This window comes from Sus scrofa, chromosome 17 (genome assembly GCF_054392235.1).
Source record: "Sus scrofa isolate SSC_HxYL_T2T_F1_AM1 chromosome 17, Sscrofa_HxYL_maternal_Yorkshire_Landrace_v2.0, whole genome shotgun sequence".
NCBI lineage: Eukaryota > Metazoa > Chordata > Mammalia > Artiodactyla > Suidae > Sus > Sus scrofa.
In genome coordinates this window covers 21,422,023-21,440,256 of record NC_139399.1, presented here as the reverse complement: position 1 = coordinate 21,440,256, position 18,234 = coordinate 21,422,023, and the positions used below count along the sequence as shown (strand labels likewise).

Genomic DNA, 18,234 nt, shown 5'->3' with positions numbered 1-18,234 from the left:
GAGCAAGCTGCTCCCGGGTTCCAACTTCTTCCGAGGCGGGGGCGGGGGGGGCGGGGGGACTCCTCCCCTCAACTCCAAAGGCTCCCTCTGAACTAGTCATCCATCCCCAGCACCAGCTCCTGGAATGATGCACCCCGGGCTCCTCCTGAAGGAGTCAGGGTGTAGCAGGAGCGGATTCTGTCACTGAACTCCCTGGAAGACAGAATGCTTGGCGCTCTCTCTCTGCCGAACCCCGTGGGGCCCCACGTAGGGGTGCAGAGGGCTCTGCGGGTTCCTCGGAATCGCAACATCTAAACTCGGCTACTGGGGTCCCATTCACACAAGGGTACCAGGGCTTAGAAATCCTCTAGAAGTGTCAACTCCACGGCCTGGGGACCCGCACCAACGCAGCTAGAGTTCGGTGCGCCCGGCGCCCTGGGAGCACCAGGTGCGGGAGCTGAGCGCCCACCCTCCGCCTCTGCTCAGAGGCTGGCGGAGACCCTGGGGGCGGAGCCCAGTGCGGGGTGGGCGCACCCGGCAGGGCCCCAGACGCTGGGAGGAGCTGCGCGGGCAGAGCGCCAACTCTAGCAGGAACCGGGAGACAGCGACGCGCCCGGGAAGCGAAGCGCGCCGGGCGAGGAAGAGGGAAGCCTCCTATGTAGCGCTAGTCCAGGTCCCCAAGGTCGCCGGGCAGCCGAGCGCGCCTGGGAGGAAGTGCGGAAGCCGGTAAGTGCAGATCTCCTGGGCACCAGTGGTGGGGTTCGGGGAGCCGCTCTTTTCTCGGGAGCATTAGAGCCACTTTTCCTCCCGCCACTCTCTGGATGAGCCCGGGCTGGCTCGGAGTAGTGGAGTGCGTGCCGGGAGATCAGGCCGGGGACCGTAGCCTGGCACTGGGCAGTGCGGCCACGGACGGAGGGAGCCCGCGGGCGGGCGCCAAACTGCGGCGGAGGGCGCCTTCTGAAAAGGTGAGCAGAAAAGGGGAGATGTCTTCGGGAAAATTCCCGCCCACCGTCTCCTCCCTCCACCCAGTTTTCTTCTCGTCTGGAGGCTCCACATGCTTTGCTTCTCGAGCCTGAATTTCTGATTCCCGCCCCTGCCAGGGCAGCGCCTCCAGGGACCAGGCGGCCGCACCGGGTGGTTAATAAGGTTTAGATGAGGGACGAGGTTCCTGGAGAGGTTTGGTCGAGGGCAGGAAGTGTCCCACATGATGGGGCCAGGACCTGCCCCAGCCCGGGCACACGCCCTCTCCTCGCGGTCCCGGGACTGAAGAGCAGCCAAGCGCAGAAACCGAAAGGGCTTCTCCGTCTCGGGCTGAGCAATGTCTGCGGAGATTCGGGCCTCGCGTAAGAGAGGTGACCCAAAAAGAGGACACCCCAGCTGCGGTCTTGAACCTCCCCTGGGGTACACAGACGGCGGGCGCACCGCAGATTGGAGTGTCCCCACCACCCTGAGACTGGGACGGCAGTCTCTGCCCTTCATTCCCCCTCTCTTCTCACAGGGCTGGGCCACACCTACTGTCCAGTTTGGTCTGCTTCTTGCCACCAGCATCCCGCTGTCCCGACACTTGGAGTCCTTTCCAGGTGTGCTAAGGGGGTGGGTGGTTAGTGTCTGGACGACTAAGGCCCCCATTCCAAGGGTGTTGGTGTCTGGATTCTTTTTCCAGCCCCTCAGATTCCTCCAACCAACTATGCCCTATCTCCTGAGTGCTCAGAACTTCAGAAACCATATTTCCTCTCCAATGGGCATCTGGAAGCACGAGGAATATGCAAAAGACTTGGGCTAGAAGGGGCAGTTCAGCCCTCAGCATCTCCAGGGTCCTCCCTGACACTCTCCTTGCACCCTCCCTTGGGTGGCTTTTTCCAGTTCAGCCAGGTCTCCAAGCAGCCACCACTTTCAGAGGAGCCACCCAGACTTTAATGACAAGTTGTGGGACCTCCCAATCAAGGCTAATTCTAGAAGGGCATAGAGGGCTTTTTTCTGGAGCTGGTTCTTAAAGCATGGGAAGCAGCAGAATTCCCTCCTACCCACAGGCCCAGCCACCTGCAGAACTCTGGTCAGGATCCTCATTCATTCATTCGACAGATTCTTATCCAGACTCCATTCTGTGCTAGGCCCTGAGCTCAACAACAGGAATTTGGTTTACAGGAAAACTGGGATTCAGAAAGCAGAAATCACTGGCCCAGGCTGACTCAGCCTGTGCATGTGAAAAATGGTGCTGTCCAAGTCTGTGGACCGGCCGGGACAGAGGGAGCAGTGCAGTGCTTTGGGGGAAAGACCCTGCTATCTTCCAGTCCTCTGGCTTCATTGTCCCTGGCCAGCAGATGGCCCAACATTGTGCCTGTCATGAAGGACTGGGCCAGCTGCATGGAGCAGTGTAGGGAATCTTCCAGAAGACCTCTGTGGGGGCTGATGGGGAAGCGGGGTGACTGGACAGTCAAACTGGCCCTGGCTCCTGGGAAAAGGGCAAAGATACGTATTCTTCTTGGGTGTCTCTGGGTCGTCCATTCCATCCTATACCCAGTCCCTCCCAACAACCAATTGAAGATTTCTCAATTTCCAGATCTCATAAGTCCTCCCTGCTGCACCCTGAGCAGTTCTATCTGTGGGTAGGCCCTAGGCCCTGAGTCTGGTTGGCCTATATCTGGGGGGACCATGGGAGGATGCTACTGGGCCTTCAGCTGTATTTTGTCCGCTGGCTGTATCTCCCTCCAGGATCCAGGATGTCGTGTTGAATCCCCAAGGATGTGGGCATGGTGCTGGGATCTCTGACCTCAAGAGAGCAGAAGGTCTGGAGCCCCAGCTCAGAGTGCTCAAGCCCTGGAGACCCCCAAACACCACTCACCAACAAGCTCTGCCATGGCAGCCCAAAATGGAAATGCTAGTTTTGCCAGCAACTTCAATCCACCCCAAGACCACGCCTCCTCCCTCTCCTTCAACTTCAGTTACGGCGATTACGAGCTCCCTCTGGATGAGGATGAGGATATGACCACGACTCAGACCTTCTTCGCAGCCAAGATCGTAATTGGAGTGGCACTGGTGGGCATCATGCTGATTTGTGGCATTGGCAACTTCGTCTTTATTGTTGCTCTTGCCCGCTACAAGAAGCTGCGCAACCTCACCAACCTGCTCATCGCTAACCTGGCCATCTCTGACTTCCTGGTGGCCATCGTCTGCTGCCCCTTCGAGATGGACTACTACGTGGTGCGCCAGCTCTCCTGGGAGCATGGCCACGTGCTCTGTGCCTCTGTCAACTACCTGCGTACCGTCTCGCTCTATGTCTCCACCAATGCCCTGCTGGCCATCGCCATTGACAGGTAAGGATGCTGGGCAGGGGGAGGGTAAGATGGGGGTGGGCCAGGCTGCCCCTTCCCTCATTTCAGCTCTGGCAGCTGGCATAACTCCAGATTCAGATGCTTGCTGATCTGTCAGACAAGAGGTGACCTGGTTTCTCCAGCTGTGGCTCATGTTCTCCCAAATGTGGGCACAAGTGACGCTCCTGAGTCATGCCCCCCCACACACACCGTGTCTGCTTCAGACACAAGCATGTCACATAACCGTGAGTGGCACCAAACACAGAAACAAAAGCAGCACGTTCAGGCAGGTTACTACTCAGAAGCCATGTTACACAGGTTAACTAAGGCAGCTTCCAGTCAAGATGGCACATGTGAAGTTCTTCCGGTAACCGCTCTCCAGATCAAGACACAGGACAGATACATCCCCTAGAAAGCTTCCTCGTGCCCCTTGCCAGTCAACCCACCCACCTCAGGCAAACATTGATCTGATTTCTATCATCATAGTTTAACATTGCCTGTTCTTTAACTTCATAAAAATCGCAGTATGTACTCTTTGTTTCTGGTGACTTTGTTGCAGAGCTGATTTTAAAATAAGATTGCAGGGTTTGGTTGCAAAAAAAGGAAAGGACATTCTTACCTTTCTTTTTTGTATATATCCATGTGCTCATTTGCATATATTTACATGCGATGCTCTAGAAGTCCTTGATCTATTGTAAACATGTAAAGTAAAATTTCTAATAACAGCTTCAGACAAATCTGACACGTTTTATTTATGTAAACAGTTGTAGGCCAGCATTGGACCACCAGCAGCTCTGTGTGAGGGGGTGATTGGTGTCACATCTTCTTGGTCCATCATTGTGGGTTATGCTGAAATGCTTTTCTTTCTTCTTTCTTCTTTTTTTTTTTTCTTTTTAGGGCCACATCCCTGGCATATGGAAGTTCCTGGGCTAGGGATTGAATCAGAGCTGAAGCTGCCAGCCTAAGCCACAGCCACAGCAACGCCAGATCTGAGCTGCATCTGTAACCTACACTGCAGCTCACGGCAACACCAGATCCTTAACCCACTGATCGAGGCCAGGGATCAAACCCGAATCCTCATGGCTACAGTTGGGTTCTTAACCCACTGAGCCACAGCAGAAACTCCTGAAATGCTCTCTTTTTCCTTTTTTTTGTCTTTTGTCCTTTTAGGACTGCACCCGAGGTATATGGAGGTTCCCAGGCTAGGGGTCTAATTGGAGCTACAGTCACTGTCCTATGCCACAGCCACAGCAACGCCAGATCCCAGCTGCATCTGCGACCTACACCACAGCTCACGGCAACGCTGGATCCCTAACTCACTGAGCGTGGCCAGGGATAGAACCTGCAACCTCATGATTCCTAGTTGGATTCATTTCCACTGTGCCACAACGGGAACTCCTGAAACCCTTTTCAATGATATATTTTTAATCATATTTTTTTCCTCTTTTATCTTCCTCCTTTCAACTCCAGTTTTTCCCTCATTCTCAGTGCTGCCAGTTTATTGTTCTGCTTAATCAACCAGTTGATCATTTTTCACTTTTGATAATATAATACACATCCAGATGTAAGAGACATTTTCCTTTTTATAATCTAATTCCTGTAGGAAGAACAAGTCTGTTACCCCAACTGTAAGGTGCTTCTACCAGCCAACTGCACAAAATTCCCCAGGAAAAAATGATACAAAGTGTCTTTGATGCAATGGACAAAGTCAGATTCCTGGGCCCCACCCCAGCTCTACTTGAAGGAGGCATCTGCATTTTACCCAGTTCCTGAGTGATTCTGATGTTTATGCAAGTGAAACTTATCACTGTTCTCATCCCTTTTGTTCCATTGAAACTTTTGTCTTTGTAATGTAGTTGTGGGTTTTTTTCTTTTTCTTTCTTCTTCTTCTTTTTTTTTTTTTTTTGGTAGCACAAGAGGTTCTTACAAAGCAATCACCCTGTTACAACACAACAAGTGGTTCCTTTTCTACCCCAAACCAGCTCTGCCTCTGTCACCTTCCAACTCAGTCACCAGTTCCACCATCTCCCAGTCACCCAACCAGGAAAAACTACCATCATCCTTATTCTTGCCCTCTCTTCCGCTCCCGCACCCCTTGTGTGCAGTCCTTTATCAAGTTCCAGCAATTGTCCCTCCAGCCTCATCCCTTGGCAAGTCATGGCTGGACCATCATAATGCTCTTCTCACCTGTCTCTTCGCCCCCTCAGGACCGCCTGACTGTCCCCTGAAATCCATTGTCATCCATATTAAGCATCAGAATATCACCATTGTAGAGTCTTTCTAGCATGTTTCATTCCTTACAAAAACTCCAAAAGTTCTGGTGCCTATAGAACACACACCAAATCCCAAGTCTAGCACTGCAGAGCCTTTATCGTCTTATGCCAACCTGTCTTCCAATCCAAGGCTGTGTATGAAGACTGTATATGAGTTTTTCCAAAGGTCATTGTATTTTAAGTACAACAACCATGTCTTCTATCTTTCTGTTTCCATAGTGCTTAGCATGGAGCCTTACACCTGTGTCTTAGTTTGGTTTACTCTCCGAATAGACTCTGAGACTAGGATTCATGTGCAGGCAGCATCCAGGAAGCTCCTATGGGAGATAGGAAGTGAGGCAGGCTGGGAAGATTGTCAGTACAGGCTGGGAAGATTGAACAAGGTCCCTCTGTGGGCAATTGAGGCTTATTCCTGCTGCGGACCTCTGGCAGCTGGTGTAGATCACGCCTCAGAGTTTTCCCAGGAGTGGGAGGGGAGGGAGCTCGGATATTTATACACTGACTCTCCTTAGTCATTTGTGAGGGCCACTCTGGGATTTCTATGCAGGTTACCAAGAGGACTCTGGGAGCCAAAGAAATGCAGGTGTTAGCAGATGGGAGTCGAGAGGTATGCACTCTGAAGTGATGAGAGCAAAGGGTCAAGAGCAGGGCACCGACAGCATCTGCTCCAATCTCATAGATCCACATATTACTGGTCCTACTGTGTGCCCAACTCCTGTGTTTGGAAACAAAGCAATAGGAGGCATAGCCTTTGACCTCAAGGAGCTTTTCTTCCACACAGAAGCTAGAATAATCAAGAGATAAGTCAAGAGTAACTCGGAGGAAAACGTGATCACTATGTTAGTGATACAGTCTGGGAATGCTTCATGAGGAAGGTGTTAAGATTTGAGTGTGCTACTTCTGATCACCTCCTATTCACCCACTGATGGAGGCAGGATGCTCTGGCCCTAAGAGTAGTAGATGCACACACAGCACCCAAAACTAGGATGATGAGACTGACAGCAGTTGGTTGGTCTCATATACTCCCAGCCCAGGGGAGGAGAACACTGCACATCCAGCAGCGCCACGTGGGGGGCTGCACTCAAAAGTACAGTGAGCCAGGAGGGGCTGTGGGAAGCAATGGTGACGAGAGGATGCGGTGACCCTTGGCTTCTATGGAAGGATATGATTGGCTTGTGTGAGTAATTTTGCCAACTGGCAGGGAGGTGAAACCCATTAGGGAGGCAGCTGTTTCCACTGATAGAGGAGCTGGCAGGACAGCAGCCTTTCCCACTGGGTGGAGGGGTGTGTCTGGTGAGAACAGTGGAACTCACGGCTAGGCTTTGGGGACCCTGTAGGACTCAAAGATGTCAAAGCAGGATATGGAATTTCAGCCCTTACAATCGGGACCCTAATAAATAGTATCTCTCTTTCTCAATTTCAAACCAATTGAAAAATAGGGGAAAATGATAAGAAAGCTGGATGGCTAAACCCTTACTTTTGTTGAGATGACACTAATATTAAATAATGGGCTTAGGAGTTCCTGCTGTGCCACAACAGAATCAGCAGTGTCTCTGCAGCGCCAGGGCACAGTGGGTTAAAGGACCTGGCATCGCCATAGCTGCAGCTAGGTCACAGTTTCGCTCAGATCTGATCCCTGGCCCAGGAACTCCATATGCTGAGGGGTGGCCAAAATAAAATAAAATGAAATAGCATGCTTATATCTGTGGGCGTGGGGATCATATCATACTCAGAATTATATAAACCTGCAAACCCTGACCAGCATGGGAGAAGCATAGACCTCCCTGTGCACTTTGTTTCCTCCTGGGTAAAATACTCCTGTCCTGCTATGTAGAAACATCAAAAGAGCTTTCTACTGCCGTTTCCAGATGCCGCAGCAAGAAGGAGAGCAAGGCTCATGTGCAAAGGGCCTGGAAGGGATGCTATTTGAAGTCACATAGACCCCAGAAGGAGAGTGTTGACCTCAAGAAACACACATCCAAGCAGATAGATGGCAACAAAGACCTTGCAGGTGTCCCTCTTGCCAGTGAAGGAGTTCTGGGAAAAGATGGGTTTAAACAGAGTGTTATAAGTTCCACCCTGCTTTATGTATATCTACCTTCTCAGAAAGAATATTTCAGAAAGCCTGGGAGGTTGTCTGTAAAGTTATTTTATCTCCATTTCACAGATGAAGAAACTAAGTCCCAGGAGCATAAACGACTTATCCAAGGATTCAGGTGCACAGCTGAAATCCAGGGCCTCTGAGTTACTCCTAGGCCAGTGTTCCCTCTTTTATGATTTGATGACCACTCTGAATTTTGGAGCATCCTATAGGATGAGGAAGAGGTTACTGCATGAAAAGGAATTAAAATTTAAGAGTTGACAGCAGAATAAGCAGGGGTGTGGAATTTCTCTTTGGTATTGGTTACTGGGATACTTTTCATGCCAGAACCTGATTGAGAGAGCACTACTCAGCCTTGACTTGGTTCTGCATTTTATAAAAACTTTGGATTCAGTATGGTAGGCAGAATAATGACACCCACCCCCCAAGATATCCACATCCTAATCCCTGGAATATGTTGTGCCTAAAGGGAATTAAGATAGCAAGTGGATTTCAGGTTGCTAATTAGCTGATCATAAAATAAGGATATTATACTGGATTATTTGGGTGGGCCTAATGTAATCACAAAGGTCCTTAAATGTGCAAGAGGGAGGCAGAAGTGTCAGTGTCAGGGTGTCAGAGTGATGTGATATGGGAGGAGCTTGGCTGGTTATTGGTGGCTTTGAACACGGAAGGTGGCCATAAGCCAAGGAATGCAGACACCCCTAGACAAGAAACAAGCAAACCAGATTCTCCCCTCTGAGCCTCCAGAAAGGAACATACCCCTGCCTACACCTTGAGTTTAGCCCAGTGAGACACATCAGACTTCTGACCTCCAAAACTGTAAGATAATAAATTTGTGTTAACTGATTGAATTTGTAGTTATTTGTTACAGCAGCAGCAGGAAGCTGATACACTCAGGCATCACCGAGTGATGGTGATTGTGAGATGTCCCTGCCCCAGTGAAAGATGGGCCAGCCCATTTGTTTCAGCCTCCAGCCTGTGAGCCTTGTGCCACCCAAGCAAGTCATGCAGGTTAATTTGGAAAAGCTGGGTCCCGTGGATGGGTGAAGAATTCCAGGAACTCCTAATCATTACTATCCAGCAAGGTTGAAGCCAGTGGTTGGGATGGGATCCAACTTTATCTCAGGCCTTCTGAAAGCTGCAAGCTGGCAAGAGCCATGCTGCATGGGATATCCTAATTGAATTCTATGTGTCTGAGCTGCCAGCAGGCAAGGGGCAGGGAAGAGTAGATAAAGCAGGCTTGTGACAGAAATATTGCCAGGACCAGAGAGAAATAATATGGCAGAAGGCCTTCTTGGTCAAGTCAAAAACTTGACCAAAGGGTCTAGTTACAAAAGGAGGGTTAGTTGGATAGAATTTTTTTAGGTGGATTCCTGCTTTTGATTACAACCTGATTTAAGCTCCAGGTATGAGGTACATGTTCATTTTCAAGGTTGAATTGTTTCTTCCCTGCTCCTATGCCTCTTCTCTTCCTATACCTTCCTCCACCCCATAAAATGCACAGGAATGGGAGTTCCCATGGCAGCTCAGTGGTAATAAACCTGACTAGTATCCAAGAGGACTTGGCTTTGATCCCTGGCCTCGCTTACTGGATGAAGAATCAGGCATTGCCATGCGTGTGCTGTAGGTTTCAGACGTGGATTGGATCTGGCATTGCTGTGGCTGCGGTACAGGCCAGCAGCTACAGCTCCGATTTGACCCCTAGCCTGGGAACTTACATACGCTGCATGTGCAGCCCTAAAAAAAAAAAATGCACAGGAATAATTCCAGGACACTAAGGCCTAAATAGGCGCTGATAAGTTTCTCTGGAAAGAAGGTATTCGACCCACACAGATGAGCTCATTCCCCTCTAATGGCTCCAACCTCTTTCCTAGGCAGTGTGGCTCATGGAAAGAGCAGGATAAAGGCATTAGGCTATGTGCTGCTTTATGGTGTCCGGACAACTTTACACACCTTCTCATCAGAACATGAGACAGCCCAGGGACATGAGTAGGAAAATTTTGCATCAGGACCTGGGGTTCTATTCCCTGCACAAAATGATCTCACTAGATTCCCCGGACTCAACCTTGAGCCCACCACTACCCTCCTGCTCTGTAATGAGGGATGACACCAGGAGGTAGAGAGAGAAAGACCTAGTCCACAGCCCTTCTTTCACCTCTGCACCATGAGATATTTGTTTTGTTTTGTTTTTTAAATTTTATTGGAGTTGACTTACAGTGTTGTATTAGTTTCAGGTGTACAGCAAAGTGATTCAGATATATATTTTTTTCTTTCCCATATAGACTATTGACTAGATTTCTCTGTGCTATACAGTAGGTCCTTGTTAATTCTTTATTTTATATACAGTAGTGTATATATGTTATTTCCATCCTCCTAACTTATCCCTTCCCACCATGGTTTCCCCTAACACCAGGAGACATTTTGATTGAAGAGTTTTGAAAGAATTATGTTCTTAGACAGAACAGCAAGCTCCAAAGCCAAGGTGGTCCCAATAGGACTCATAATCATGATAGGCCACATGGTTTTATTGAACACTTAGTACATTCCAAGCATTGCACAAACATTATCATAGCAGCCCTCCAAGGCAGGGTCATTTTTACTCTATGTTGCATTTGAGGAAATGAATTTCAGGGAGACTGAGTGATTCACTCAAGACCCCAAGGCCAATCAAGCGAAAAGCCAGGATTTATCATTTTTGACAGAAAGCCTCTGCTGTTTCCACTAAACCACTTCTCTATTCCAAATGCCAAATGATGTTGCTAAAATGAGGTGAAGCATGTTGGGGCTGGAGGACTCATTGTGCCATTTTTGTCTGCTATTGTGGGTCTTTGGGTTAGTTAAAAACTAGTAATGATTCCAAGCACACATCGTTGTTATTGACGACTTCCCTCCCCCACCAGATACCTTGCAATCGTTCACCCCTTAAAACCACGGATGAATTATCAAACAGCCTCCCTCCTGATCGCTTTGGTCTGGATGGTGTCCATTCTCATCGCCATCCCATCAGCCTACTTCGCGACAGAAACTGTCCTCTTTATCGTCAAAAGCCAGGAAAAGATCTTCTGCGGCCAGATCTGGCCAGTGGACCAGCAGCTCTACTATAAATCCTACTTCCTCTTCATCTTCGGCATCGAGTTCCTGGGCCCCGTGGTCGCCATGACCCTGTGCTACGCCAGGATCTCCCGCGAACTCTGGTTCAAGGCGGTGCCTGGCTTCCAGACCGAGCAGATCCGGAAGCGACTGCGGCGACGCCGGAAGACGGTCCTGGTGCTCATGGGCATCCTCTTGGCCTACGTGCTGTGCTGGGCGCCCTTCTACGGCTTCGCCATCGTCCGTGACTTCTTTCCCACCGTGTTCGTGAAGGAGAAGCACTACCTCACAGCCTTCTACGTGGTCGAGTGCATCGCCATGAGCAACAGCATGATCAACACCGTGTGCTTCGTGACGGTCAAGAACAACACGGTCAACTGCTTCAAGAAGATGCTGCTGCTCCACTGGCGGCCCTCCCACCGCGGGAGCAAGTCCAGCATGGACCATGACCTCAAAACCAGCAGTCTGCCAGCCACCGAAGAAGTGGATTGTATCAGACTGAAGTGATGATGGAAGATCCAGAAGCCAGTACTTGGAGCGTAGTTCAGCAATGATCAAGTTCACAGGCTTCATGGGGAAAGGGCAACTGTGTCCGCACTTCACTGCTCTCGAGGAGCTAGATGCTTCTGGAGTCCTTAAGATACAGTGAACCCAGACACAAACCACAGCAGGTGGCATTTACTTATATCTATTCAACACCTACTGTGTGCACAACCACACCATTGAGAATGGACAAGGACAACAAAACCTGACATTTACTGGTTACCTACTGTGTGCAAAAATATTTAAATAGCAAAATGAAAAAGCAGAAGCCATTGGAGTCACCAAGCTATATCCAGATATCTAGGTGGTCAGACAGAGGCCACAGATGGTTATAGCGGCCTCATTATTCCTCTTTCCTCGTTGTGTATCTTGTCAGTTTAGGAAAGTCAAAAGGCTGCAGAATACAGCACTTAGACACAATGGAAGTCAAAGGATAAGTTCATGCCATCGCATTGAGCTTTCCCACCCAACTCTTATCACGTCCCTAGAATGTTCTCTAGGATTCTGACTGCCAGAAAATAATTTGCTCATAACCAAGTCATTGGTTATCTATAATGGTGTGATTTCAAAGGAAAGAACCAAAAAAGTCTCTTTTCCACTGATGCTTGAAAGCTCATCATCCTTTTGAGTGAAGACAGAGGATCCCGAAATGAGAAACACATCCAATTCCTGATACCTCAGTGTAAAGGATTTCAGGAGCTCTAGGTCAGGAAGGAAGTGGACAAAGCAACAGTGGAGTTTGCCACTGTTAGTGAGCATAATCTCTGTGGCCATTTTGCTAAGAGCTGAACCACTTTTCTGGAACACACCCTCTTGTGCAAAGATGAGGTCTACTTGGAACCCAAAGATCTGGGTTCAAGTCCTAACTCATATGACCTAGATGTTTACTCTCTTAGTTTACTCATCTCAGTTTTGTTCTGTGAAACAGGGACGATGAAAATATCTTCTCTGCCTCCTTACAGTACTGTCGGGAAAGCCCACTGAGGTCAAAGTTTGTGACAGTGCTTTTCAACTATACAAGTGATAAGACTGGATAAGGGATATTGAACAATTTGTTTGGACCCCAACCACTGTGACTTATTATAGAGAAATACTCCCACTTATTCACTCTTATTCTTTAGACCAGTGATCCCTGAACTCTTCACAGGGTGGCCCATCTACATCAGGGCAAAAAAGAAACCCTAGTCCTGGGTTATAATCAGGAAGATTCAACCTCAGCGTCTCAATGACACACACACACACACACACACACACACACACACACACACACACACACACACATGCTGTCAAGACTTTTAGTATCCCTCTAGTCATAACCGTATTGACAATCTTCCCTGCATGTTGAAATTTCACTGTTGGACTAAAAACACCAACAATTAAATATACACACCCCAAACAGCACACCCCAAGGCTGCCTCAATCTGTTTGTGTTATCACATATCTCTGGTAATTGTGTATACTTGTCCTTATTTCTTCCTGATTCTTGTTGAAAGAGACAATGCACAGAGTAACTGATTTGGGATTGACCCAAATGGCCCACATTTGGACAATTCCTGCTTTTCTGTAGAGAAGACATTATTTAGTTGTTTGCTTGTGTGTGAGTGTGTGTGTGCTTAATCGTTGGCGTTTTTAATCCAACAGTGAAATTTCAAACAACGTTTTCCTCTATCACCACTCAACAGACTCACCTTCAGCCCAGTCATTGTAGTACTCTCAGAAAATACAAACTCACTTTAACATTAGGCTAAGCAAAATTATTTATAAATTCTGATTTTACAAAATTACCACAAAGCATCCTAAAGCCAAACAAGCAAATATTTGGGGTTATCTGAATTTTCACAAATATAATAACTGCATTTTTTTATGGCCGTACCCATGGCATATGGATGTTCCCAGGCCAGAAATTGAGTCCAAGCCACAGCTGCTGGATCCTCTAACCCACTGCATAGGGCAGGGGATTGGACCTGTTCCTCTATGGAGACCTGAGCTGCAGTCGGATCCTTAATCCACTACACCACAGCAGGAACTCCTGGTAACTGCATTTTTATTTATTACCCCTGTCCTGATTCTCTTCCTAATGATTCTTAAGAGTGGACAGTTACCAAGTGTATCCATCACAGGAATTTAGCCCCTTTTTCCTTTATACTAAAATTTACCATCCTCCTTTCATTTATATTTAACTGAAACACTTTTGTAAATATCAGTGTGATGTGTGACTTTCCAGTGAATTAAATCATTATGTTGTTGTCAAATGAAACAATTAACATTTGGAATCTTAACCACACTGTTCAAGCATTTTCCCCGCAAATCTTCTACCTGTTAGTATATTTAGATATAAATGAAGTAATAGCTGTCTAGTTCAACCATGAAATAAAAAAGGAGGTTCTTGAAGGCATTTTTAGAACAGTGGCAGCCTGTACCAGCAACCAGCCTCATCTTGGTTACATCCCTCAAGCTGATAGCCCAGGAGGCATACTCATGCATGCAAATCAGAGTCATAAATCCATGCTCGTGTTGCTCCTTCATTTTACTTTTTTTATCGGAGTATAGTTGACCTTCAAGATATGTTAGTTTCAGGTGTACAGCAAAGTAAATCAATTACACATATACATATATCCATTCCTTTTCAGAGTCTGTTCCCATATAGGCTATTACGCAGTACTGAGGAGATTTCTCCGTGCTATCCAGTAGGTCCTTGTTTCCATCTATTTTATATATAGTGGTGTGTATATGTCAATCCCCACCTCCAAATTGACACCTCCCCACCCATTTCCCCTTTGGTAACCACAAGTTTGGTTTCAAAATCTTTGAATCTGTTTGTTTTGTAAGTTCTTTTGTATCATTTTTATTAGATTCCATATACTAGTGATCTCACGGTATTTGTCTTTCTCTATACGACTTATTTCACTTAGTATGATAATTTCTAGGTCCATCCAGGTTGCTGCAGATGGCATTATTTCGTTCTTTTTATGGCTGAGTAATATTACATTGTATATGTGTGTCACATCATCTTTATCCAGTCCTCCGTGGATGGACATTTAAGATGCTTCCATGTCTTGGATTTTGTAAATAGTGCTGCAGTGAACATAGGAATGCATGTATCTTTTCAAATTATGGTTTTCTCCAGTTATAGACCCAGGAGTGGGATTGCTGGATCATATGGTAGTTCTATATTTAGTTTTTTAAGGAGCCTCCATACTGTTCTCCACAGTGGCTGTACCAATTTACATTCCCACCAACAGTGTAGGAGGGTTCCCTTATCTCTACAACCTCTCCAGCATTTATTGTTTGTAGACTTTTTTGATGATGGCCATTCTGAATCATGTGAGGTGATACCTCATTGTAGTTTTGATTTGCATTTCTCTAATAATTAGTGATGTTGACCATCTTTTCATATACTTTTTGGCCATCTGTCTGTCTTCTTTGGGGAAATGTCTTTAGATCGTCTGACCATTTTTTAATTGTTTGGGCTTTTTTTTTTTTTTGGTACAAAGCTGTATGAGATGTTTGTATTTTGTGGAGATTAGTCCTTTGTCAGTAGCTTCATTTGCAAGATTTTCTGCCATTCTATGGATTTTCTTTTCCTTTTTTATGGTTTCCTTTGCTGTGCAAAAGCCTTTAAGTTTAATTAGGTCCCATATGTTTGTTTTTGTTTATTTTCATAAGGAGATGGATCAAAAAAGATATTGCTGCAATTTATGTCAAAGAGTGTTCTGCCTATGTTCTCTTCTAAGAGTTTTATAGTATCTGATCTTATGTTCAGGTCTTTAATCCATTTTGAGTCTATTTTTGTGTATGACTTTAGAGTGTTCCAATTTCATCCTTTTACATGTAGCTGTACAGTTTTCCCAGAACCCCTTATTGAAGAGAATGACTTCTCCATTGTATATTCTTGTCCCCTTTGTCATAGATTAATTGACTGTATGCATGTGGATTTATTTTTAGGCTTTCTATGCTGTTCCACTGATCTATATTTCTGTTTTTGTGCCAGTACCATACCCCTTCATTTTAAAATCATCTTGCTTGTTTAATGAAAACTACTGTTTGCATGGAAATTGTTAATTCACCTAACTAGTGTTAAAGTAATAAATTAATTGCTCTGTGTTTACCCTTTTTTTTTGTTTGTTTGTTTTTTGTTTTCGGGGCTGCACCCTCAGCATATGGAAGTTCCCAGTCTAGGTGCTGAATTGGAGCTACAGCTGCCAAATTATGCCACAGCCACAGCAATGTGGGATCTGAGCTGCCTGTGTCTGTAACCTAAACCACAACTCATGGCAATGCTGGATCCTTAACCCACTGAGTGAGGCCAGGGATCAATACATACATACTGGTCAGGTTCATTACCGCTGAGCCACAATGGGAACTCCCTACCATTTTTTTAAAACTAATTAATGCTAAGCTTAAGATACTTTTAACGTGCTGAGATATATAAACATTTATATATACTATTATGTATTGAGGAGTTCTCGTCGTGGCTCAGTGGTTAACGAATCCGAATAGGAACCACGAGGTTGTGGGTTTGATCCCTGGCTTGCTCAGTGGGTTAAGGATCCGGCGTTGCCATGAGCTGTGGTGCAGGTCGCAGACGCAGCTCAGATCCCACGTTGCTGTGGCTCTGGTGTAGGCCGGTGGCTACAGCTCCGATTAGACCCCTAGCCTGGGAACCTCCATATGCTGAGGGAGCGGCTCAAGAAAATGCAAAAAGACAAAAAAAAAAAAAAAAGCTATGTTTAAGTTTGCTTCTCCATCTTCCAATGCTCCAGGGGCCCACGAAGCTTTGATCGATGATAATCAGCAAGAAGTTACATTCTCCCTGTACACCCAAGTGTAGCGTCAGCCAACACTGCACATATAACCACAATGAAGAAAGAGAAGATTGGGGGCTGGGATGGGGAGAAAAGAGGAAAAGAAATTGTCGCACTTGAAACGTGTGATTAAAGATAGGCGTTGTCGGAAGTTCCGGTAGTGGCTCAGCAGAAACAAATCAGACTAGTATCCATGAGGACATAGGTTCAATCCCTGGTCTTGCTCAGTGGGGTTAGGGATCCTGTGTTGTCGTGAGCTACAGTGTAGGTCGCAGACTCAGCTCAGATCTGGCATTGCTATGGCTGTGGCATAGGCGGGCAGCTGCAGCTCCTATTTGGCCCCTGGCTTGGAAACCTCCATATGCTACAGGTGCGGCCTTTAAAAAACAAGACAAAAACAAAAAATTGGCATTGTCATACAGGAGCCAGATCCAGATATTCTGCAATAGGGCTCAAAACAATAAGGAGAAACCAGTACGTCTTTGACATGGATACTGCAGGAAAATACAGTTGATATAGAATATGTAGCCCTTAATATTGGCAGCTTTGATACTTATGACTTTATGAACAATCGCAAAGACTCATGATGAGACCGTTTGTTATTTTCGAGGTCCAATTTCCCATCTTGGACACTAGTGACGAGGCCTAGCCAATCACATGGCAGCTGCATTTCAATGGACTTTCTTGTTCTTTACTCAACATTGCATCACTAGTTGCTCTCAAATAATGAGAGACTATTATCTCTCAGTTTAAAAATGTATGTACCCCTTAAAAACTTATATATAGCCCCTAAAAGAAAACCAATGGTAAGAGTTCCTGTCCTGGCTCAGTGGTTAACGAATCCGACTAGGAACCATGAGGTTGCGGGTTCAATCCCTGACCTGCTCAGTGAGTTTAGGATCCTGAGTTGCCGTGAGCTGTGGCGTAGGTCACAGACGTGGCTCGGATCGCACATCGTGTAGACCGGCAACTACAGCTCCGACTAGACCCCTAGCCTGGGAACCTCTGTATGCCGTGGGAGCGGCTCAAGAAAAGGCAAAAAGAAAAAAAGAAAACCAATGGTTTTTTGGTGGTGGAAGCTGGTGCTAGTGTTAAAAGTGAAGAAAGAAACAAAAATATTATTAGGTGAGAAGTTAAGGATCCTTTGAGAAAATGATAGTTCTTAACCAGAGAGTAGAAGTTTGGATAAATTTAAAGAATATAATGACATGCTTGCTTATTCCAACCCATGAATGAATTGAATAGAAGTTTTATCGAGACAGAAAAAGTGATTCCCAATGCTTTCAGCAAATGCTCCAGCCCGTGGGAAAAAATGCATTTCATGCAAGAAATTATATGCTGCAGCGTTGATTATATAATTGGTTATTTCCAAAAGTCGAGGATGAATCCTTCATGAATGTCAAGGCTCTATCTTTTCTGTGTCTCGGTTAAACTTTCAATACTTTGATATTTTGATGAAGTAGATTGATACCTGGTTGGAAGAATATTGATTAAAGTATCTGTGTTAAGCTAAAGGTTTTATCCTTTACTTGACTGAAACTAGAGAAGGCAACATTGTTACAGGCTGGACCACTGAATGGAAGATGGAGTGTACAGGACACTCTTGGATGAATCTCTTTTCCTTCAAGCTCATTGTTTGAGCTACATTAGCTAAGAGAAGTTCACAAAAGGCTTCAAGCCTGTTGTGATGTACTCAGATTGTACGCCTGAAGTCCCGCACTTTAATGTTATGTCAGCAAATGGTTATTGTATCATGTAGAGGCAGCTGTGAACTCTGGAAATTAGTTCTCCACTTTCTCTTCCTCCTCATTACCATCACCGCCATCTACCGTCTGTGGAGAGTTGTGGCTGTGTCAAGGGAAAAAAGCAGGAGTTCCCGTCGTGGCGCAGTGGTTAACGAATCCGACTAGGAACCATGAGGTTGCGGGTTCGATCCCTGCCCTTGCTCAGTGGGTTAAGGATCCGGCGTTGCCGTGAGCTGTGGTGTAGGTTGCAGATGCGGCTCGGACCCCGTGTTGCTGTGGCTCTGGCATAGGCTGGAGGCTGTGGCTCCGATTCGACCCTTAGCCTGGGAACCTCCATATGCCGAGGGAGCGGCCCAAGAAATAGCAAAAAGACAAAAAAAAAAA

The 18,234-nt window shown here is 46.5% G+C and overlaps 1 protein-coding gene across 1 annotated transcript; it reads left to right on the top strand.

Moving 5' to 3' along the window:
- The first annotated feature begins 596 nt into the window (after window positions 1-596).
- PROKR2 (prokineticin receptor 2) lies at window positions 597-15,413 on the top strand. The gene is made up of 3 exons (XM_003359888.5): window positions 597-705; window positions 2,692-3,293; window positions 10,568-15,413. Exons 2-3 carry the CDS (start codon window positions 2,836-2,838, stop codon window positions 11,262-11,264), a joined length of 1,155 nt encoding a protein of 384 aa, XP_003359936.1. The 5' UTR covers window positions 597-705; window positions 2,692-2,835; the 3' UTR covers window positions 11,265-15,413.
- Window positions 15,414-18,234: the final 2,821 nt, after the last annotated feature.

What these genes read in the sequence shown, in the direction of transcription:
- PROKR2 (XM_003359888.5), top strand. Translation starts at nt 2,836, where the DNA reads ATGGCAGCCCAAAATGGAAATGCTAGTTTTGCCAGCAACTTCAATCCA. An exon ending in CTGGCCATCGCCATTGACAG is followed by an intron (nt 3,294 to 10,567) that starts GTAAGGATGCTG and finishes CTCCCCCACCAG; the next exon opens with ATACCTTGCAATCGTTCACC.